The sequence below is a fragment of the Lagopus muta genome, chromosome 6, assembly GCF_023343835.1.
Source record: "Lagopus muta isolate bLagMut1 chromosome 6, bLagMut1 primary, whole genome shotgun sequence".
Lineage (NCBI taxonomy): Eukaryota > Metazoa > Chordata > Aves > Galliformes > Phasianidae > Lagopus > Lagopus muta.
The window spans coordinates 23,507,670-23,530,385 of record NC_064438.1 but is presented as its reverse complement, the minus strand read 5'-3'; the positions used below and the strand labels follow the sequence as shown (position 1 = coordinate 23,530,385).

The 22,716-nt window shown below is 53.2% G+C and overlaps 1 protein-coding gene across 9 annotated transcripts in view; it reads left to right on the top strand.

Moving 5' to 3' along the window:
* The window catches only part of DGKZ (diacylglycerol kinase zeta), a 41,850-nt gene that overhangs the window by 10,493 nt on the left and 8,641 nt on the right, over nucleotides 1-22,716 (top strand). For 3 of the 9 annotated variants that reach the window (XM_048948088.1, XM_048948091.1, XM_048948089.1), the window contains exons 2-24: nucleotides 11,175-11,283; nucleotides 11,958-12,053; nucleotides 12,886-12,963; nucleotides 13,274-13,330; nucleotides 14,723-14,791; nucleotides 15,248-15,319; nucleotides 15,590-15,706; nucleotides 15,793-15,864; nucleotides 16,221-16,316; nucleotides 16,571-16,653; nucleotides 16,761-16,821; nucleotides 17,237-17,350; nucleotides 17,729-17,869; nucleotides 18,227-18,305; nucleotides 18,596-18,651; nucleotides 19,581-19,643; nucleotides 19,893-19,966; nucleotides 20,078-20,189; nucleotides 20,479-20,678; nucleotides 20,969-21,069; nucleotides 21,208-21,287; nucleotides 22,258-22,302; nucleotides 22,573-22,642. In XM_048948088.1, coding sequence (XP_048804045.1) covers nucleotides 11,175-11,283; nucleotides 11,958-12,053; nucleotides 12,886-12,963; nucleotides 13,274-13,330; nucleotides 14,723-14,791; nucleotides 15,248-15,319; nucleotides 15,590-15,706; nucleotides 15,793-15,864; nucleotides 16,221-16,316; nucleotides 16,571-16,653; nucleotides 16,761-16,821; nucleotides 17,237-17,350; nucleotides 17,729-17,869; nucleotides 18,227-18,305; nucleotides 18,596-18,651; nucleotides 19,581-19,643; nucleotides 19,893-19,966; nucleotides 20,078-20,189; nucleotides 20,479-20,678; nucleotides 20,969-21,069; nucleotides 21,208-21,287; nucleotides 22,258-22,302; nucleotides 22,573-22,642 — 2,045 coding nt within the window. Of the gene's footprint in view, nucleotides 1-219; nucleotides 319-390; nucleotides 10,961-11,174; nucleotides 11,284-11,957; nucleotides 12,054-12,885; nucleotides 12,964-13,273; nucleotides 13,331-14,722; nucleotides 14,792-15,247; nucleotides 15,320-15,589; nucleotides 15,707-15,792; nucleotides 15,865-16,220; nucleotides 16,317-16,570; nucleotides 16,654-16,760; nucleotides 16,822-17,236; nucleotides 17,351-17,728; nucleotides 17,870-18,226; nucleotides 18,306-18,595; nucleotides 18,652-19,580; nucleotides 19,644-19,892; nucleotides 19,967-20,077; nucleotides 20,190-20,478; nucleotides 20,679-20,968; nucleotides 21,070-21,207; nucleotides 21,288-22,257; nucleotides 22,303-22,572; nucleotides 22,643-22,716 lie in introns of those variants that run through there. The other 6 variants (XM_048948090.1, XM_048948092.1, XM_048948083.1 and 3 more) reach the window with 5 other exon arrangements.

The window sequence follows — 22,716 nt, the reverse complement described above, 5'->3', positions numbered from 1 at the left end:
CCTCTCCTTCCCAGCAGAGTACTGCACCCTCCCTCAGGTGTGCCTGTGAGACCCCACAGCTGGCAGCTGGGGAGGTGATATGGGTGCTGCCACCTCGGCTGTGCACCAAGGCCATGGGGAGAGCGTGCAGGGAGGAGGGACGTTGCCAGGGCAACAGCGCGCCGGGTGGCTGCAGGCATGAATGGGAGGGCATGCTGACCACTCTCTTTATGTCCCCAGACTCCATCTGCCCCACAAAGGTGTCCTCCCTTGTCTCCTTGGCAGCCAGCCCGGCCGATGGGGATCCCGGAGGATAAGGCACCGGCCAGCCGTGTATAAGTACGTGGCATTTTTATTGGCTTGCGCAGGCTGTGCAGTTCCAGCAGCTGCTGCAGAGAGAGAGCTCTCCTCCCTCCCACCCACGTCTCACCCCACGTCACCCTCCTGTTCCTGCGCTAACCAAGGCCACCGAAAGCCAGGCTGCTGCCTGCTGCGTGTGTCACTAACCTTGTACCTGAGGGCAGCTTGCTGCCGGACTTCCTTCTGCTAATGTGACAGCCCCATCCTGCTGGTGGTCCGGTGAAGGCATGCTGAGGGTTTCTTCCTCCATATCCTGGCTGTCGTGTGCACGAGGGCTGTACCACCAGGCCCTATGTAGCTGAGCGCTTGAATGACCTGAGGTTGGCTTATCTGGGTGGCCAAGCAGCCTGAAGTTCAGTGGGTTAAGCATGCCAGCTGGGGTGGGAAGCCAGGACTGGGAGGTAACTGTCTGCTGCCATGTGGTTGTTATGTGGGGGCCAGCACTGAAACTAACCATGGTGGGGGATCATGAGTGTTTCCAAGGAGGTGAGGGGATAGGGCAGGTTTCCCTGCTTCCTGTGCCCTTGTGGCCTGTGACATATTGGACTGCTAATGGTTTGTTTGCCATTTCTTGGCTTTTGAGCTTTCTGCGTGTTGCCCAGCTTGCTGCCTCTAATCACAAGGTGTCCAGCTCTCCCAGCCCTTAGGCACAGCAGCACTGCACTCCTGCAGGTGGAGGTTCGGTAGCAGCACCAGTATGGCCGCTTTGCTCCTGCAAACTGGTGTTAATGGGGTTTGGAGAGGCCCAAAGCACTGTGGATTGAACACCAGAGGGCATGGTTGCTCTTCTGTGCTGCACACAGAAGGAGGGCTACTATAGAGGGAAGAGCTCTTAAGGCTTCTTTTGCGGTGCTTACTTGGTCTGAGTACTGTGGGACAACCCTTCTGCAGGCCCTGTCTCCTTGCTCATGGGCCATTGCTGCATTTTTTGTCCTTTTTTCTGCAAGGGGAGCACCCAGTGCAGATTGGGAAGACAAAGGTGGCAGAGCAGTGACCAGCAGCTGGGCCTTCATGGCAGGAGCTCTTCGTGCCCCTCATGGCTCATGGTGGGAGCGCCTGTTGTGCAACCCATGCTTTCTGAAGCAGAAAGGCTGGTGCTGGGGATTGCTGGGAGCAATGAAACAGGGTGAGCAGAACAAGGTGGCCCTGCACTTAGCAGCCTGCAAGATGCCAGCCCACATCCCAAAGGCCGTCCACTCTGCCCCAGCAGTGCCATTTCGCCTAGGGTCTCCTCTGCTGTACAAGTGCCCATTAGAGGGTGTGAGGCAAATGGCAAGGGGATTTGGGGTTGAGGGAGAGAGAAAGAAAGGAAACACGTGAGGGCAGACATGCGGAAGGCAATCACAGCAAAAAGGGTGGAGGAAAAAATCAACTTCTCTTCCTGCCCTACCTTTTGTAACAGGGACAAGCTGACCTTTTGCAAAACCGAGAAGTGATGGGTTTAGCATTGCTGAGTTACTTGAATCTGTACATGGAACAGGGAGAAAAAGGCTGAGTAACACTGCTCCATGGTGAAACTGATGCCACGCCACAGATGGGACTGGATATCAGCAACAGGGTCACAGTTAAGCCAACAAGTGCCTTTTGGGTCCATGAGTTGGAGCTTAGTCATGGGACTATAGTAGAGGCTCGTGACATGGGGACAGGAGATGCCTTCCTGCCCCAGGCTCAGTGTGGAGTCCTGGCTTCTCAAAGTGCTGAGCTTTCCCCAGTTGTCTGGCCCTGCTCCTTTCTTGCAGGGCCTGGCCATGGCTGCTGCTTGCTGTGGAGTTTGGGTGGATTTCCCCCACGGAAAGCTGGGCTTAGGGCTGTGAGCAGCTCAGTGCTTGTTGACAGCGAGATGGACAGCTAGTTGCATAATGATTTTGGTTTCCTCTGTGGTAAATGCAGTGGGAAAACACTCTGTCAAGCCCCGGCAAGCAGATCTCAGCAGGGATATCTCAGGACTCTGCTCCAGGGGCTTTGGTTGCAGCTTGCACCACAGCTACTGGGTCAGCTGAGGCACAGGTACCTGCCAGGGGGCAGCTGTCCCTCTGCCTGCTGTCACTGTGGGGTCAGGGCAGAGCTGGAGTCTGGCCCTGGGGAGAGAGGAGGAAGGAAGCAGCCTGGTACCGGGAGCTGCTGGATCACAGCAGGGAGAGGGCAGAGGCTGGTCTCAGCGAGCAGACACTTCCTGCCGCCTGCCAGGGTGTCTCCAGCTGCCAGCAGCACGAGAGCAGGGCTGAAAACAATCCGGCAGCAGTGCTGACATTTGTTAATGTGAACTCTCCCACCGCTTTGCAAAGACCTCGTGCTCCACCTGCGTGACAGAGCTGCGGCAAAGCCCTCAGGCCTGGCTCCCCTCTGATTAATGGTTTCCTGTGATACCCATCGGCAGCACAGCGGCGGGAGGATGGCTGGCCCTGCCTGCCTTTGCCGCTCTGGCAGCGATCTCTGTTGACGTTTTGTTATTGTCGTTTTACTGTCTTTTCTCCCCGGTCCCTGAAGAGCGCTGGGTACGGTCCAAGCACACGCAGGCTCGCACGCCCGCGCGCAGAAAGAGCTCCGGCTCTAATTTTAGCCATGACATGTATGCAGGGAGTAAGCAGCCGGGAGGAGGCAGAGTGTGAAGGGATGAGGAGGTCCCAGCTGCAGGGCCGCCGTGACTCACCCTAACTGGTCACCAGCACTCACTGCTTTGGGATCTGGGGCTCCTTCCTTGTGGGCATCTTGGAGTGATTTGGCCATGGCACGGCCCTTGCCACATTGTGGGGAGGGAACGGGCTCCTGCCAGGTCCTCGGGCTGCACAAAGGATGTCCTAAGGGGAGGGAATGGCTTTGGGGGAAACTGTTTCGTGCCACGTTTGCAGAAAGGGTTTGGTTGTGAAACATCATTTTGGGATGTCACCTCCAAGTGTCTGTGCCAGAGGGGATCCCCCTGCTCCCATACTTACCCAGCACTGCATGTTCTGCAGGGGCAAACCAGGGTTTCAGATCTGAGGGGACAAGCATCTGGGTGCCAGGGATCCCTTTTCTTCCTGGGCCCCTTTTTTTTGTGTGTCCTTTGCCAGGGGTGAGCCTGACTGGGGCTGTGCGCAGAGGAAGTGCAGTTGGTTATTTTAATGAGCACTGTCAGGGTTTGCAGAGCGGGGAGGAGGCGGAGGGAGCAGTGGAGCACTCGCTCGCCAAACTAGGACTTGGTCGGGGAGGGCTGGCCCGTCACTGCTCCGCAGCTACTGCTGCCCGCTCATCACCTGCGGGGACTTCAGCGCCATTCCGGATCAGGTCACAGAGGCTTTTCCCCACGCTCTGCCCTTCTTTCCTCTCCTGCTCCATTCCTGCACCTCACTGCTTTTGGCTGTGCTTGCTGGGAGAAGGGGGGGAGAACTAGCCTGGAGCTGGTGGGTTCAGTCTGAACGGGCAGTATGTCCTAATGTACCAGTTAGGGGTGGGGGGTGTGTGTGTGTGGGGGGGTAGATTCCTGAGCCATCAGCTGCTCTCCTGCCCAGCCGTGCTGGTTCCCAGAGGCTGAGGTGAGCCACGGCTGTTCCATGGGCCGTGAGCAGGGTTGGCAGAGGGGCTCAGTGAAACCCAACTCTGTGGTGCTTAGTGGCTGCTTCTCTCCCTGCCAGAAGTGGGTTTCCAGCTGCTCATGTTAAGGCACCGGCTATATCCTGCCAGCACATGGAGGAGACAGGCAGTAGGAAACCTGCAGTGTGGCAGAGGACAGTGGAATGGGGAGCCAGCCTGTGCCCTGCCAGGCTGTTCCTAGCCAGCCACTTGGCCCCAGAATAGTCTGGGGAGGGCAGGACTGACTTCTGGGCTCCTGGCATCTCTCCTGGTGCTGGTGGCACCCTGTGCTTTTTCTGAAGGCAATAGGATGCCCTTCTGCTCCTCTGTTGCAGGTGTCCAGTCCCATCTCCACATTATCAGTGTCTGTAGCTGACAGCCTTAGGCTCCCTTGGCTTTGCTCCATGCTTTTGAGAGGTCTGTGCAGCTTCCCCCACTCCCAGCCTGGGAGCTGCATTCCTGCCTGAGCCGTGTCCCTCACATCGGAGCTTTTTCCCTGTGCTGGTTTCATGCTGCTTCTCTCAGGCTGCTGTGCAGTTCCCTGCTTGAGCACCATGCTGGGAAGCTTTCTCCCAGCTTTCCATATGTAGGGGATCTGGGAATGGGCACCTGGGCTGTGGGACTGGCTTCCCTTTAAGCAGGGAGGCACGGAGCTGTGGGCATCTGCTACAGGAACAGATGGCCCATCCAAATTGCCAAGGCTGGCCTGAACTGCTGCTGCTTTGTTGTTCTGCAAAAGGAGCTCTGAGAGATAAGGAACTTTTTAACATCCCTCTCAGTCTGGGTCACGGGCAGTGCTGATGAAACCAAAATAGAATCTGTGTGAACTGCTGCTGATCCATCCCCTGCTCTTGCCTGACCCTTGCGCTCTGATGTTTGCTTGCCCTCTGCTCTTTATTAAGGATAATTCACCTTCCCAGGCTGTCACTGTGGCTGCTTGGCTTTCAGCATAGAAGCCAAACAGCAGCGGCTTCTTTAAATCAGTGCTGCCCAATTTCTTGATAACCAGGAGGCAGATTATTTAGTGCAGTGGCAAATAAACTTCATAATGTTATGATGGTGGAAAGTTGTCAAGGGATATGAATGTGCAGCTCAGCCCAGAAACCTCCAAGGAGACAGCTTTAGTTTAAATGAAGACAAAACTCCATCTTTCATGGATTTTGGGAAGGAAATCACATTGTTGTAATGGGAACATTACCCTGAGCCTTAGGGCTGGCAAACTCTTGACTTTATGAAGTATAAGTGGAGAGGCTGAGCTAGCCTGGCAGGTATGCTTTAAAGAAGGCCTGCGGCACATTGAACCTAGCAGTGGGACTGGGCAGGGCGCAGTGCTCTGAACCCCTCCCTGCACTCCCAGCCTCGAGGTACTGCTTGGGATCTGGGACAGAGGGAGCAGGGAAGGTGTGGGTCATGTTGGGCACCAAATGGCAGCAAAGGGGTTGTGGGACCGGAGCCTGGAGAGAGGCAGGATGGAGCTGCCACCAGCAGGAGGTAGGATTATGACAAGAACTGTATTAAAAAAAAAAAAAGCCTCAGACCCCTGTGCTCCCATCTCCTGTTCTACCCAGCAAGCCTGACCTTGGGAACACTTGGTTGTACATCTTGTGAAGGGCCTGGCAGGAGGTGGGACAGCTGGTCCCTTTTGCCTTATTTTGGTCAAGGCACAGCCAAGTGCTGGGGACTGCACTCAAATCGCTGTGTGGGCTTGGGTGTCTCCTTCAGTACTGCTTTGCTCTCTGGATGAGCTTCCCATGAGAAACTGCAAAGCTGCAGCATTTCCTTTCTCCCACTTGCCTCTGAGCCCTGCACAAAGCAGCTGCGAGCATCCTGTTGCTGCCTCCATCCCTCCTGCTCTGGTTGTTTGGGGAAAAGAGATTTTGCAACAGTTTCTAATTAAAATGTCAGTGAAGATGCTTCCAGGCAGTTCCTTTTGTCCTCTGGGGACAAACTGTCAGTGTGGAGGGACAGGGGCTGCAGTGTGACAGATGGGTGTCATCATCCCTTTGACAGGCTGGAAGGAAGCAGTGAGGGTCCTTCTTTAACCTGCGTGCTCACGGCATCCTCAGCTCCTGGAGGAGCACCCAGAAGGACTGAAAGTGGCAAGGGGTTATAGTTAGCAGTGGCTGCCTGTAAAGCCTGGTCCCATCCTTGGGTGTTTGGTGTGGTTATCTGCCATGGGCACCGGCAGTCAGATAGGTGCTGACCTTGTGCCCTCTCACCAAGTCCTTGCTGCCAGTTGGGTGCTGAGCTGTGCCGTGGAATTCTTGTCCCCTGAAAGAGGGCACGTGAGTTTTCCCTCTGGCCATTGTCTGCGGGGATCCCATTACCATTCATTGTATGGAACGTGTCAGATCTTGCGGGTTCTTGGATCAGGTCCCTGCGCTGGCACTGTTGCAAGGTGGCCTGTATGTGTGCAGCAGAAGGCTGCGAGTTTTGCTTTTGTTTGGCCTCATTCTCTGGACGAACGATTGTGCTGGGTCTGTGCCCTGGTGCTGCCTTCTGGTCTGTGCTGCAGAGTGTCACACGCTGTCATGGGGGCTTTGTGGCACACAGAGTCTGAGCTGATATTGCCGCCTTCAGGTGATGGCACAACTGAAGGTGTTCTTGGCTATGGCTACTGCTGCTAAAGGCTCTTGGTTTGGATGGATGTGTTTTTGGTCATCTCAGTCCTACGAGCGGTGCAGCATTACTCACACATCAGCTGCAGTGATGAATCGGAAGGTAGAAGGGCTGACAGTGCTGGGAAACATGAGCTGTTGTCCCCACTGTGACAGCTATCAATGGCTCATACAGCCCACAGGCAGTCACTGCTTCTGTCCTGCTCCCTGCTGGTGGGGGTTGTCTGCACTCCCACTTCTGAGCTGGCTGAGAGCTGGTGTGCCTGTGCCTTGACTATTCTCAGACCTTTCTGCCTTGGAGCCCACATTTGCACAGCTGTGCCCCTTGTACAGCTTCTGCCTCTGGATCATGATGTAGTACAGATTACAGCTGGAGTGGAAATTTTGGGTAGAAACCATCTATGCAGAGTTTGGGAACTTGCTCACCTCTCTGCAACCACAGCCCTGAGGGCTGCACCGTGTCTTGACCAGCGTGTTCCCTTCCCTGTCCGACACAGGCACTTCCTCTGCAGCATGCAAGCTGTGGATGGGAAGCGAGGCTGCATAGAGCTCAGGAGATCTTGGCATCACACACAGGTGCCTGCTAGTAACGCCTCTTCCCAGGAGTTGAGCTGTGCAAGTCACTGTCATTGCCAGGGAGGACAGCTTGTAAACTGAGACAGGCTCTTGTCTGCATGATGGCAGCTCTGGTGCCATAGCACCCACCCAGACAGCGCAGCAAGTACTGCTTCACAGACTCAGCCAGGACAGATTCTCGTCATGGAGAAGGGCAAAACATGGGCTCATTTCCCTCCTGTAGCTCCGTGGTTGGAAAAAATGCTTTCCAATCAACTAACTAGAGGCTTGCTGAAAGGTCTGCTGATGGTTTTTTCAAGTCCAAACTTTCTCTAGGCTTTGAGGCTTGTTTGGCTGGCATCCCTCTTCTTCTGGGTACTGGCAGGAGGACACCATGGTGGGGGGGGGGGGGGAACAATGGCACAGGCAAGAGGACCGAGCAGCGTGCTGCACTGTGTCCCTCTGTCTGAGGACACAGAAGGCATGGTCAGCACAGTACCCAGAGATCTGCCTGAGGCTGCTGGAGCAAAGCGAAGTAATGGAGCTGAATATCAAGAAATATTCATGATGTGGGTAGAGCTTAGAGCTTATGCCTTGAGGGACACTGTGTAGAAATGAATCTGTCTGGTTTTGTTGCTGTCACCACCAGGGGAGTGATAGCTGCTGGGTGATCAGGGTGCCCATGTCAGCCGATCCATGAGTTCTCTGTCCAGTGAAGTTACAAGATGCAAGTTTTCCCTCTTTGATCTCTGCTTGGCTTTCCAAGGGTGTTTATATCCTGCCGCCGAGGTTAGCTCTGTCCTTAGAGCACAGGGCTGCATTTTTCTCTGAGAGCCCCAGGGGTTCCTGCAGCACCTTCCTCTTCCCCCAGCTCTTCAGGGCAGCACACACTCCAGGATATGTTCTTGCTTTGGCAAGGTCTCAGCCCACCAGCACCAGGCAGGGAGCACAATAGGTTGAGGAGCTCTGAGGGGTCTGGCTCAAAAAAATCCTACCAAAAGCTCCAAGTGCAGATCACAAGCTGACCCCTTCCTTATTCACAGAATGAGATTGAAATGATAGTGTTGAGCTGCATGCAAGTAGAGTTGATGTCCTAGTGCGTGCAGAAGTATTTCCTTTTCCTCCTACCCTGCAGATGCCAGGCTGCAACTAGCCCCTTGAGCTAACAGCCCAGTGATGCAGCCTGCAGAGAAGCAACATGCTGTTCTCTGTTGTGACTCAACTACCAACAGTCTTTTCACAGAAGCGTGGAGGTCACAGAAATGTCAATAGTGTTAGGCCAAGGGCTGCCAGGACACAGCTCTCCTTCAGCAGTACCTGGTGCATGGTGCTCTGATGGTGCACATCAGTGCTGGGCACTCCATGCAGTCAGTTACTCCACACTGTCAGCAGCAGCTCTCAGTGCCTGCACTGTACTCTTTCAGATTGGAATTCAGTTGCAAGCAATGGGGATATCTTCACCATCAGATCTGAGCTGCTGCCACGTGGTACTGTTATAAGCTGTCAGATTACCCAGCAGTAACCTTCACTGCTGGTGTCTGGAGCGTGAGTCCATGTGCCTCTGACAGCTCTGGAGATAAAAAAGGCCATAATCAACCAGTAACCAAACATAAATGTCAAGCCAAGGGTGTTCTGGCAGGTTTCCTCATGAGAATGTGGTGTGAAAAGGAAGGAAGCTGTGTTGAGAGATCTTCCTGCCCAATGCAGCAACTCAGCAAGCACTGCACTAGCTTTGCGCTGGTGGAATATCTGGGACAGAAAGAACTACCTGTTGAGCTCACTCAGGATATAGGTGGACAATTCTCTCTCTCCCAGCAGCTTAGCCTGGGCAAGCTTGCCACACTCAAGCAGTTCTCTCATGTTGTCTTTTTTCAAATACATTTTATTTGTTCATGTAGTTTTTAACACCTATTGGTGATGATGCAATTCACTGCAGTATCCCACTGATGTTGGGGAGAAGGGACAGGAATGGAGTGCTGCAGTGACAGGGACAGGCTGGAAGCTGGCTGGTCAGCAAGACATAGTTAAGTCCTCTGGAAAAGCCTCATGGTTCTCGGTGGTGTGATGGCTACCCTGCTAGTCACTGGGCAGGGATGAGTGTATATGCATTACTCGTGATGGAACTTGAGAAATCCCTCCGAGGTGATGGTACTTTGTTTTTGCTTTCAGTTCAGCAAGGCTCTAACTCCCCTAATTCTGCTCTCTGAATTGCACATTCCACTGGAGAGCATCACTAGATGAGAGAGACTAGAGACTTCCTTGCATAACCAGCTGGAGGCAAAACCAAACCTGACTTTTCTGTCCTCCACCTTTGTAGCAATTGAAGATTCAGAATTTGCTTCTGCCATGCTCTTTAGAGGCTTGAAACAAACTGGTCTGGAGAATGGGAGTTCTGGTACTAGTCAGAGTCAGCCTCTTCCGCTCTGACCTTTGCATGCCAAGCTGAGAGCACTGAAACTGCTGCTGCAGCAGCTTCCATCTGTGGCCTAGTGCTTTTCACGGACAGCTGCAACACCTTGGCAACACACTCAGCTTTGAGGGAAAGGTCAAGAGACCCGTTAAAGCTCTTTCCAAAACGAGAGGGAAGTTTTGAGCAGGACAGATAGGATGATTTTCCTAGTTCTCCTCTGCTCCAACTTTCTCAGCCAGGCTCCACCAAATGTGCTTGCCCTGCTTTGACTTGCCTGATTGTTTTCCTTCTTTAGTGCTTAGTTTCCATTTGCCACAAATTCTGTGGGGCTGCTGAACGTTGTGCTGAACGGTTACGGCTGCAACACCGGGAGAGCCAGCACCAGTGGGGAAAATAGTGGTGGGGCAGAAAGCAGGGCTGGCCTCGCCAGGGCAGGAGCTCATCCGTGAAGCAGTCTCATGTGTGATTCTGAGGGTGCTTTCCTCAGGCTAAGCTGTGAAAATAAGCATAGACTGCCTTAAGAAGAGCTTTGCTTTGAACTAGAGAAGCCCAGATGCTCCCAGTGGGTCCCAGAGGCTGGGCCCAGCCCTACCATACATACCATACAGCCCTACCATAGCACCCAGCTCTCTCAGCTCAGCTGCTCCAACTGTGCTCTGCAAACCTGGGGCCATCCCCAGCCCCGCAGATCTGTGGGCAGCCTATTTAATTCCTGCTTTCTGTGTCAACAGCCACCGCCGGGCACAATGGAAACATTTTTTAAGAGGCACTTTGGGAAGAAGGGGCTGCTGGGCCCACGGCGTGCCAGTGTGGTGACTGTGCCCACGGGCAAGGCCCGCCGCCGCTCCCAGGCCGGGCTGCCCTCTGCTTCACTGACCCAGCGCCGTCGCGGCTCAGGTGCCCCACTGCCAGCTCTCTCCTGTTTGCCCCTGACCCGCCGCCGCGGCCCCCGCCGCCGCTCCAGCACCACCCCACCGTGCCTCAGTCCCCGCTTCGCCGTGCAGCAGCAGCGGCGCGGGGGCTGCCCGCCAGCCATCGATGCCACGCTGCTGGGGCCCTCTGTGCTGCTGGCCAGCCTCCTCCCCGCTGGGCGAGAGGGTGCCGGGGATGCCTCCAGCTCCTGGCCTGCAGAAGATGGCGATGGCAGGGTGGATCGGGGCAGATGGTGGGCCGAAGAGAGCTGGCTGGGCATACTGCCGCGGCTGCGGCCGCTGCAGGCCAGGCTGCTGACACGGGGCCCTCGATGCCTGCGCCGCGCCTCCTCCCACCGCCTGCCCACCGACATTGGCTGCAGCCGGGCTCCCCACGGCCTGCCGGGCCGCTACCGTCGCCTCAGCCAGCGCCGCCGCTCCAGTGATGTCCTCTGGCCCGGGCTGCTGGCCACCACTCGCACGAGGTGGCTGGCCCAGCAGTGCGCAGGGGCTGCCTTCCCTGAGTGCTTGGAACCAGAACCAGCCTGCTGCCCCGACGGCTGGAGCCCCAGGCTGCTGTATGTATGGTGGTGTGCAGGAGGCGATGCTGTGGGAAGGGAGGCTGGGGTGGGCAGGGTGGGATGGGCAGGGCTATGTGTACCAGGTGAGGCTGCTTCAGGCTCCACCGCATCTTGGAGAAGCATCCTGGGGCTTTTGCCTGACAGCCCAGCAGGCTTTGACATGCCATTCTTCCTCCCCTGAGCTAATAGCTGGCCCTCCTGTGTTTTCCAGGAAAGCTATTGCCAAGTCCAGCCTCCAGCACATGGTAGCCCAGCCAAACCCCATGCTAGCCCTGAGGAGCGAGTCAGAGAGGCAGATACGCAGCACTGTGGACTGGAGCGTAAGTGGTGATGTGCTTCGCTGGGTGTTGCGTGGGACAGGCTCCTGACCGGGAGGCAGCAGGCTCTTTCCATGCTGAGGCTTCCCAAGTGACTTCGGCTTTGACAGTTTTATGGCCTCCGCTGTGCCACCATCTGGTGCCACTGTCTGTGCTGCTGGCAGCATCCCTTGGCACTGTGAGGAGAAGCATGGGCAGCTCCCCGGGAAGGTGGCACGGCTTCTCCTCCTCCAGCTCAGCTCCTGGCAGTGGAGGTTTCCTGGTGGCTGGGGCTGAGCACCAGGACAAGCCCCTGCTCCTCCACAGGCAAGGCCAGGCAGGCTGTAAGCTGCGCCTTTAGGTCACAGAGTGGAAACTGTTTTTCATGTGATGAACTTTCCCCAGATTCTCCTTTCAGGTGTTGGAAGCAGCACCTCTATGCAGGACATTTTGTAGCTGGGCTGGGGATCTTTGCAATGGGATCTGAACAAGGGGAGAGTTGGTTTCCTGGGGCAGTCTGATTTCCTCTGTGGAGATGTTGGCCCTGGTTTCTCAATAAATCTTGATACCTTGCCAACACTCAGCTCCATTTCTTCTTTCCCACCTCATCACATAACTTGTCCCTGGCACAAAGCAATTTAGGGATGGGGTGATCATTTGAGGATGCTCAGAGGAACATGTTGTCTTGTGCCTTTCAGGAGACTGCAGTCTATGGGGAGCACATCTGGTTTGAGACCAATGTCTCTGGGGATTTTTGCTACGTTGGGGAGCAGAACTGCATGGCCAAGCTGCTGGTAAGTCGCCTGGGGTCACTCGCACTCCCTGCGTGCTCCTCAGCTGCAGGCTGTGCTGCCACCCGGTGGAGAGACCACGAACCTGGTGCTGGGAGAAGTGGGAGCCTGTGGAGCTGGCAAGGGGAAGAGGATGAGTCTCTGTGTGCTGCAGTGCTGCCTGCCCAGTGTCTGCCAGTGCTGCCATTCAGTTTTCAACAGGAGTCTAGTGCAGAGCTGCACACAGCTGCAGGTCACTGCAGGGAGGGGTTGTTGGGATCACACATGCTTAGTGGAAGAATCTGAATCCAGTTTCTCTGGAAAAACCTTTCAACACAGAGGAAGAATGAGCAGTAGAGACCCAGACCTGCTGTCCCTTCTCCTTGCATGCTTGTACTGGAGCCCCAACAGGCCTTGCAGCAGCATAGCTGCACTTCTCTCTCCCTGCTTGCGGACTCAATCCTGTTTGTGGTGCAGGATTTACAGCACTGATGCCACCATATGCCTGCCCCCTAGCCTTATACTGCCACCAGATGAGCAAAAGCTTTGGGCCAGACTGTGAAAGTGCTTCCCAAACAATGTCCTGTTTTGCTCTATGGGAGTGACAGAAGAGGCCAAGGACTGCTTTGGCAGTGGGAGAGCACCTCCCTGTTGTGCTATAGACTCAAGAGCATCTGCTCTAGGCATGTGCTTAGATCCTGTTACTGGCAAGGTGTCTAGATTGTACAAAATTCCTCTAGGACTTGTTCTTTACATCCTGAAATATATGAAGGAAGCATGAGAAATGGTTGAGTTTCTGGCCTCCTTACTCTGCTGTTCACATGCATGTTTTTCCTCCCATTTTCTCATCCTCCAGCAAAAACCTCTCTCCAGGCGTAAGTGTGCAGCATGCAAGATCATAGTGCATACACCCTGCATAGAACAGCTGGAGAAAGTGAGTAAAACCTGTTAAGCCCTTTCTGTGGCTTCCAAAGCTCTGACAGTATGATACTGGCCATTCCTTTCTCTGGGGTAGCATAGGTTGATTGGAAACTGCAATGTGTTGCTGGAAAGAGAGAGTACCAAAAGGAGCACTATTTACTCTATTGGGAGTCCTGGCCCCATTTTGTTTAATGATAGAGGTGGTGGGTTTTTCAATCAAGCATTGAACATTGCCAGAGGTTCTGCTATACTAAAATAAACTCCAGTAGGTTTCGTCTTGGTGGTGATTTTACTGATTCCTATCATGTGTGTTCAATCCACAGATAAATTTCCGCTGCAAACCTTCCTTCAGGGAGTCGGGATCACGGAACGTACGGGAGGTGAGATGTGAGCCTTGGATGCTGCCTATGGCTGAGCACTTGCCTTTCCAGTTTGGTTGCAAAGGGATCAGCTGCTGCCAGCACGCTGCCCATCAAAGTGCTGGCATTGTACTGCCTTCTGGCTCCAGAGGGGAGGTGCAGTAAAGAATGTTTCCTTGCCAAGCAGCACCACAGTCTGGGTATAAGAAGAGAGGAGATTGCAAGCAAGAGGCAGAGCATCTGCTGCTTTGTATGTTATATAGCTCATGTATCTGCATGGGAGGAACACGCAAACAGTGTTTCTTGAGAAGGGCAAAGAACTCCTCCTTTGCTGATGTCCAAGCCAATAGAGCAGGCTGTGGCAAGCAGCAGTTCCCCAAGTTTCCCACAGTTTGGCAGGGGGCAGCGCAGGCTCAATTCTTGCTCTATTGCTCAGATTTGCCCAGGGTGCCACAGGTGATCCTACAGCAATGGAAAAGCACCCACGGTGGTGCTGTTGGACATCTTTTGTCTGCATTGTAATGTAGTGGGTGTAAGCTGGGACATACCTGCTGAGCTGCACTGGTGAAGCACCTGCCAGCCTTCATGACTCATCTTCCATCCTCTCTCTCCAATACTCCTCAGTTTACCTAAAGGCATCCTATTTCCATAGAAAAGCATTCTTCCAGAATTTTTGCTGCCTGGTTCTGTCCCCCTACAATACTCAAAGACCCCACTGTGAGGTATCCCTGTTTCCACCATTCTGCAAGCACCAGCCCTTATGCACAGTGCAGCTGTGGGCAGGGAGAAGGTGCCCATGAGCAACTCTGTTCCTCTCCTTGCAGCAGGTTAGCAGGATTTTATCTGGGGAGAAGAGCAGGCTGAATTGGGCATGGGGCCTTTGGGGCTGCTTCTTTCCTTGAAAAAACACTGTTAGAACTGGGCAGGTTGCTAGGAGCAGGCAGCTGACTTGGCTGCAGGCACTCCTGTTGTCTTGCTGTGTGCAGAAGCTGTGTCTCACTGGGAATTTTCACTTTGCCCTGGCACCTTTTTCACCCTTCACTTTTGTCATCTGGTCAGAGATATTAAGAGAGAGAGATACGGTTTATGGCCAAAGAAACATTATAGGCTACTGCTTACCCATTCTGTTGTTCGCTTTCTGTGATTCTATCTTCAATTTCTGACTCTTCCTTTCTGATTTGGTTCTTTGTTTTGTCTTGTTTTTTCCTTTTCTTTGAGCACCGCAATTTGGTCTTGTGCCCCTAAGTTCTTTGGCTTTGCCTTCGCAGAGGTTTGGTGCTGGTGCACAGGGGCAACAAGCTTGCTACAAGAGCAGAGGTTCTGGCTGGCCTATGCCTGTTCCTCTTGCCTGTTCCTATGTCCTTGTATGCATTGGGGCTTTCACTTTTTTTTTCTTTTTTTTTTTCCCTTTAGCCCATAGTTGTCCGGCATCACTGGGTGCATCGGAGGCGACAGGAAGGGAAATGCCGGCAGTGTGGCAAGGTGAGAGGACATCTTGGTGTGTTTTTCCTCAGCCTGAAGGGGAGCTAAGGTCAAACAAGGGGCAATAGCAGGACTGGGAAGTAGAATTCCTGCCTAACATACTGCTATTCCTGCTAGGCAGGAGCAGCCTGTGGCAAAACCAAGACTAGTGGCCTGTTTCACACAGTGAAGCACTACATAGTTGCTACATGTATAAAGTTGTTCTCCCCCTGGGCCCTATCAGTCCTAGAGGGGACTGTCTTCCTGATGCACTATCCCTGGGCAATAGAGATGCTCCTGCAAAGAGCACAGCAATCTCCCTGGTGCTGTAGGGTGGTGGTTGGGGCTATCTGACAGGGATCAAGAGGGCTCCAGGCATTCTGACACACTCACTTTGTTTATATATCTGGGAAAGTCCTATTGGATGGTAGAAAGCTGTAAGGGAATTCCCTAAGCCTCTCATCCTTCCCTCTGCAGGGTTTCCAGCAGAAGTTTGCCTTCCACAGTAAGGAGATTGTAGCCATCAGCTGTTCTTGGTGCAAGCAAGCGGTGAGCAAAGCCCCATTGAACATCTGCTCTAATGACCTCTGCTTTTAGCTGGGACCCCCCAGGTTTATCCTCTGTGGCCTGCACTACAGCTACTCTTACCAAGATAGCTGGGAGCTGCTATGGGAAGCTTTCTTCTCAGCCCCTCCTAGAGGAAGCCCTTCCATTACGAAACTCCTGTATCATTTCCTACAGCTCTCCTTTCACTGGCACAGGGCAGTTGGGAGGAGAAATGGAGTGGGCTGAGTTTTCTCTGTCTCTCTGCTTCTACAGTATCACAGCAAAGTGTCATGTTTCATGCTGCAACACATCGAAGAGCCCTGCTCACTAGGGGCTCACGCTGCTGTTGTTGTTCCTCCCACCTGGATTTTGCGGGTCCGACGGCCCCAGGTAAAGCATATCAGCTCTTGTCTTTTTGCATGGCTCCTGCTTACCCAGCAGTTCCTCTTATAGTGTTCGGGTTTTTGTCTTTTCAGAATCCAATGAAATCCAGTAAGAAAAAGAAGAGGACATCATTCAAGCGAAAATCCAGCAAAAAGGGTGCTGAGGTAAGAAATGAGAGGGGGTGGGAGTGACCTTGTGTTGGAAAGGTGGAGATGCTGTGCAGTGAGGAGCAGAACTGGGAAATCAGGGCACTATTCAGGGACTGCACTGAGGTGCGAGGTGAAGGAGAAGGGGGCTGGGGCAAAGAGGAGCCTTGGGAGTGGCTGAAGATCTCAGATTGTCACAGAGCTGAGAAAGGCTGAGGTGAGTTATGTCTGCTGGCAGGGCACATCCTAGCTATTAGATTTATGCAGTGGTTGGGATATTCTCTTCTTTCCACTCTTGATCTACGTGATGTTAGCTGGAGGTGGGAGTTTGCATTTCACTAGGTCTGTTAATGGTCCTGTGGTGTCTTTTGCAGGAAGGGAGGTGGAAACCTTTTGTCATCAAGCCTATGCCAGCTCCTCTCATTAAGCCCTTGCTGGTGTTTGTGAACCCCAAGAGTGGTGGGAATCAGGTATGGCCTTGCCCTTCATCTTCCTGAGAAGGCAGCTCCTTGCCATTTGGCTGCTGAGAGCTCAGAACAGTTTTGGTAGTCTCAGCTGCAAAAGGGACTAGAAACCTTTGCTGTCAGTTTGCTTCCAATGCTGTCCTCTTAACCCAGACTTTGCCTGAGTACCCCAGAACACTGCTGTATTGACCCGTCACCAGGCTTTCTTCCCTCTGCTCACTGAGAACTGCCCGTTACCTGAAATCTTTCTTACCCCCTAGGGAGCCAAAATCATCCAGTCCTTCATGTGGTATCTCAACCCACGGCAAGTTTTCGACCTCAGCCAGGGCGGTCCCAAGGAGGCGTGAGTACTGTTTGCTGTATTTCAGTTTACCCCTGCAGTAACACATTTTCCTGGCTGCAGTCTCAGTGTCTGTGCCCTCCCCTCCTGACCCTCCTTGCTCCTCGCAGGCTGGAGTTGTACCGCAAGGTCCACAACCTACGGATCCTGGCATGTGGGGGAGATGGCACGGTGAGTCCCCCAGCCCCTTCACATCCACGCTACCCTTTGCAATACCCTTTTGGCAGCCCTCCTCACTGTAGTCCAGAACAAGGCAGAACGTGTGCATTGTGTTGTGTCTGTGATACAGCTGGTAGCACCAAGTACTGTGGGTCCCCTCATGCACAGCTCCCAGGTGGTCTAGTTGTGTGGAGTGTCTGCATTTGTGGCCCTTTCAGAGGAACAGTGTCCCCTCTCGGGCTGCTGGTATCTCCTGCAGCACTCATTTGAAGTATTAAAGAATGTGAATAGCCTCAGTAGTGCCAAAGGAAACCTGTTTCTGCCTCTCTGGCTGTGGCTAGTATCATGTCATGTCACCTTCATGTCACCTTCACCTGCCTGTTGTTCCGTGAAATAACCAACTGTTCCTCTGCACCCTCTTTCACAGGTGGGCTGGATACTCTCCATTCTGGACCAGCTGCGCCTCAATCCACCTCCTCCTGTGGCCATCCTTCCGCTGGGGACAGGCAATGACTTGGCCAGGACACTGAACTGGGGTGGGGTAAGTGACAGGCAGAAGAGCCAACTGTGGCCAGAGGTGGACAGATTGCTTTGACTGGTGCGTTTGCACCTCCTTATCCTAAATGCAGACCAATAAATAAGTGCCATTTGGACATTACTGTTCTTCTGACATATAAACTATTCTGAAATAGATTATAATATATTAGAACATTAATAAAAGCAATCATTTTTTCAAACTTTTGGGAGATTTCTAGAAGGAAGATGCATTGTTTTTAAATTTAAAGTCCCATTTGGTTGTTATGCATTCAAGTAGAATCTCTCTTTTCCACATACTTTCCTCTGAGATGTTTTCCCACAGACCACTGTCTCTGAGACATCCCTGGGAGGCAGATAGAAGACAGGTTCTCTTCTTCACTAGGGTTACACAGATGAGCCTCTGTCCAAGATCTTGTCACATGTGGAAGATGGGAACATTGTGCAGCTTGATCGCTGGAACCTCCGTGTGGAAGCAAACCCTGAAGCAAACCCTGAGGAAAAGGATGAGACAGCTGCTGACAAGGTGGGACATCTCTCTGCCTTAGTTCCCTGTTCTGCTGGCGTGTCTGCTACTCTTATGCACGACGGCGGGTGGGCTGAGTGCCACACTGCCTTAAGCCTCTGTGATACATGTGCCTGGACATTGCCTGTCCTGCCTTGAGACCTGTGCCAATGCCACAAGGCCACTGAGAACAGAACAACAGATAAGAGCTAGCCCACTGCCTCAGGCTGGTCACCTCTGTGGTGTTCTGGAGGGACAGCTGATCTCCACTCACCCTTGTGAGCACAGTGCATGTCGTGCCTTTGCCATGGCCACACAGTGGCAGCATCATTCTGCCAGCATGAGGATTTGCAACCTTGTTCCTCCCTTCCATTTCAGCTTCCCTTGGATGTCTTTAATAACTACTTTAGCCTTGGTTTTGATGCACGGGTGACGCTGGAATTTCATGAATCCCGAGGTACGTGGCAGCAAAGTGCAGTGGGGCTGCAGCAGGTCTGCAGTCAGGGGCACCTCTGTGACACATCATAAATGATCCTTGAAAAAGTGGACAAGAGGATTGATACCAGAACAGAGGTGAAATCAGAGGGATGAGAGGAGTTGCTGAGGGAAAGAGGGATGTGTGCAATGGCAGTGAGCTGGGAACTGTCCTGGCCAAGGCTGGCTAGAAAGCCATGTTTGGAGAAAGCAGGCAAGGAAAATATTTATATGTTCAGGCCAATGACTTGGATTTTTTTCTCTTTTCCTTAGAGGCCAATCCAGAGAAGTTCAATAGTCGGTTTCGGAATAAAATGTTCTATGCTGGGGTGAGTGCATGAGGGTATCTAGGCATTCCCTCGTAGATTCAGCTGGAACATAGGCATGGCCCCAGCTCCTGTCCATTACCTAAATTCACTCCCCTGAGTTACTGTGCTTTTGCATACACCTAAGCTGAGCCTTGCGCCTGAAACTGAAGAGGTGCTGGAGAAGGTTTGCAGTGCTGGGAGTTGCAGGTCTGCCTGGCTGCAGACATTACTGGTGATATAGCGTTCTCTCTGGCCTGTGGTATAGTTGCTCCCTTGATCTCCTGCCACTATTGTTCTCAGGCTTGAGGACAGTCAGCCAGGCAGGACCTCCTCAGAGCTGTGGGAAGGCAGAGGAAGGGAAAGCCTCTCCGTAGAGTCCTCAGGCTACTTTGGTCTTTTATTTTTTTTAAACCTTGGGCCATTTGCAGCTCCCTGGCTAATTATGCCTTCTAGAGCTTTGCATCTTATTGTCTTATTTATGTGTCTGTCCCCTCACCCACAGTATACCTTCCTACCCAAGTGGGGTGACTGGTATTTTAGCTGTACTGAAGGCCAAGTGCTGCTCTGTACCATCTCACGTCTCCCACCTATATCCCCTATCCCGTTATTTCTAAACAGTCATATCAGTGTTATGCTCAAAACTGAAATTGTCTCCTGTAACTCAAGTGCCTCAGTAGACATAACCCACCTTCCCTAAAGCCAGGACTGGGCTGGCAAGGAATGGTTGGGTGTGTTACTGAAGCTGTGAGGTGCCCCAAGGTTTTTGGTGGGCAAAGTGGCAATGGGAACGGATCAGGTTGTTTTGGGAGGGTGAGAGAAGAGGGCTTCTCCAGTCAGTGGGGAGAGGGTTTACTCCTCTCAGCAGCTGGGGTTTGAAGGTTGGAGGCAGGCTTCCTGGCTGCCCATTTCAGTGAATGTCTGGGCACTAACTCTGTCTCTTGCCTTGGCAGACGGCTTTCTCCGACTTCCTCACAGGGAGCTCCAAAGATTTAGCGAAGCACGTCAAGTTGGTTGTGAGTGTGTGGCAGTGCACTGGGCCAGGGAGGAGGGCAAACTGTATAGGGAGTGAGGAGCAGCTGCTCTAAGCACACTGTGTGTCTTAGGGCTGGGGGAGATGGTGTGTTCCTTGGGGCATCACCTTCCCTTGGCTTGGAAGATGGTCGCCCTGAGGAGCAGAGGGGGAGGCTGTTTCACCCTGAATAGCTAGGGCGGGCCAGACTCCTTCCTTATAGCAGCCTAAGTGCCCCTGTGTTTGTCTCCAGTGTGATGGGGTGGACCTGACCCACAAGATCCAGGACCTGAAGCCCCAGTGTTTGGTCTTCCTGAACATCCCCAGGTGAGCAGTCCCAGGACCTGCTCTAGTGCAGTGGCCTACTGACTGCCATCCAACAGATCTGTGCCCAGGTTTGAGGATATTGTCCATGTGTTGTTCACTGTCCCTTCACAGATACTGTGCAGGCACGATGCCCTGGGGCAACCCTGGAGAGCACCATGACTTCGAGCCGCAGCGCCATGATGATGGCTGCATTGAAGTCATTGGCTTCACTATGACTTCCCTGGTGAGTTTGTTTGTGCTGGTGGTAGCTTGCAACCAGGGGAGTGACCAGTCCTATTGCCCAGGTGTCAGTCAGCCTCACTGCTTCACAGTTCCTCTCCTGTGCTGGCCTGTGTGACATTATGTTTTCCCTCAGATTTAGGCAGGATGCTGTCTTCCACTGGTCTCTGTGGATTCCTTCCCACTGAGATCAGGTCCAAAGCTTTCAGAACTCAGTTCACCATCTGGCTGACAGTGGATGTTTTCCCCATCCATCTCTCAGTCTGTGCTCTGCTCTCTGGACTCTTTCACAGGCTGCATTGCAGGTGGGTGGCCACGGGGAGAGGCTGTGTCAGTGCCGGCAGGTAGTTCTCACCACGTCGAAGGCCATCCCCATGCAGGTAGATGGGGAGCCCTGCAAGCTGGCAGCTTCCTGTATCCACATCTCCCTGCGCAACCAAGCCAACATGGTGCAGAAGACCAAGCGGCGTAACTCCATGCCTCTGCTCAACGAGTAGGTTCCTCAGATCAGTCTGTCATCTCCTCTCCAAAGCAGAAGGGGTGGATGGAGAAGGGGGGGGACTGATCTATCACTCCCAGGAGCATTTTGGTCCTCTCAAGGTGGAGCTGGAAAGGGCCCAGGCTGCAGAAGTGTGCCTAGAGTCTCATATCAAAAAAAGCTGCTGGTGGCAATCTCCCCACTCCACCCTGGGCTTTTGCATGTATTGGAGGAGTAAGGTGCATAAGGAGAAAGTGAGTTATCACCTTCTGATCCCTTCTCTTTTCCCTTCCCATGGCATGCAGCCAGCAGCCAGTGCCTGAGCGGCTGCGAATCCGAGTGAGCCGAATCAGCATGCGTGACTACGAGGCACTGCACTATGACAAGGAAAAGCTGAAGGAAGCCTGTGAGTGACCAGCTGAGTAACAGAGGGGTGGGAACTGCACTCCCTGAGTCCAGCAGTGCCTGCAGCTGAGCTGTGTGAGGTACTGGGGATCAGGCACGGTCTGCTTCCTGAGTTGTATGTGTGTCCCATTTTGTGCAGCTGTGCCGCTGGGGATCATCGTGGTTCCAGGGGACAGTGACCTGGAGTTGTGCCGGACCCAAATTGAGAGGCTGCAGGAGGTGAGGCTCTGTGTAGAAGAGGTTGTGATTGAGTGCTGAGTTTGGAGGGAATCAGAAGGATTTCTAGGCTGCCTTGATCTGCCTGCAACAACACTCACGTTCCTGCTTCTGGTAGGAGCTCATGATTCACTTTCACCACATGGTGGAGGCAGGTTCCGGAGCTGGACGGCATGATTCTCCCTGCTGTCCAGCAGCTTATTTCTTTGCACTGCTCTTCTGACCTTGTTCTCCAGGCCCTGAGTGTCACTGGTCCAGAGAGATTCTGTGGCAGAGGAAAAGGCCAGCACAAGACCTGCCTCCTCCTACGTGTCTGGGGAGGCTTTTCCTCTGCCTTTGTTTGCTGTACTGTGTGTTCCTTCAACCTCCTTTTAGCCTTCTACAGGCTTTGCATTTCGGGGCACAACTCTGCTTCTCCCTTGATGCCCAGATTAGGGTTGTTTTCCCCCTCCAATACTCTTTATTTGCAAGTAGTAACTTCAGTGCTCTTGCCAGTGTGCTAATGTGTGTCCCCCACCTGTACACAGGCTGCATAACCTTCGCTCCTGATGAGCAACGTCTACTAAGTCCACAGTGTGGCTCCTGGTGTTGTACTGCACAATCCATTTTTCTCCCAGTTTACAGGACCTTGCTCAGTCCATAGTGAGCTGGCACTTGCAGCCTAGGCCATCTTAAGCATGAGGCTAGGAGACTCCTAAGCTCAGAGGATACCACTTTCCCACATCATCAGCCTGGTAGCCGCCTCCAAAGCAGTGCTGATGTTCCTTGGTCACCTGATGTTTTTCCTGTTTTCTCTTCTTGAGCTAAATTATGTTTCCTGGTTCTGGATCAGGGCAGAGACTTTGGCCTGGTAATGTGTAAAGCTGCTTGCCATATCTGCAGTAGGGTGACAGTGCAAACCTCTGTGGGACCAAAGAAGGGATAGGGGGCTGCCCAGGCAAATGCTGTAACAACATGCCTTGCCTTTCTGCAGGATTTCTCTCCACAGCCCTCTGCTTTGCAGCACCTGCTCTTTCAGGTGTGTATGGCATCTCACCATCCCTCAAGCCCATCTGTCATGTGCATCATGCTTGTCTCATGGGCTCATCTTCTGGCACTTCTCCAGTGAGCTGGTATGTCAGCTCTGCTCTGTCCTGTGCTGCCCTCCATCACAGTGTTCGAAGTTCTCATTCCTGTCCAAGCACCTGCAACCCTCCAATACACAGGGACCTCCCAAAACAGGAGGGACACGCTGGGGAGAGAATAGAGGAGCCAAGAGACATCGCTGTATTCTATTTTTTCTATGCAGGAAGGAGATGGAGCCAAACCGAAGACACTGTCATCCCAGAAACTGTCACCAAAATGGTGCTTCCTGGACTGTGAGTATCATCATCTGCTGGGAGTGCTTTGTGCCTGAATCTGGAGTACGACAATATAGACCTTTAGGGCAAGT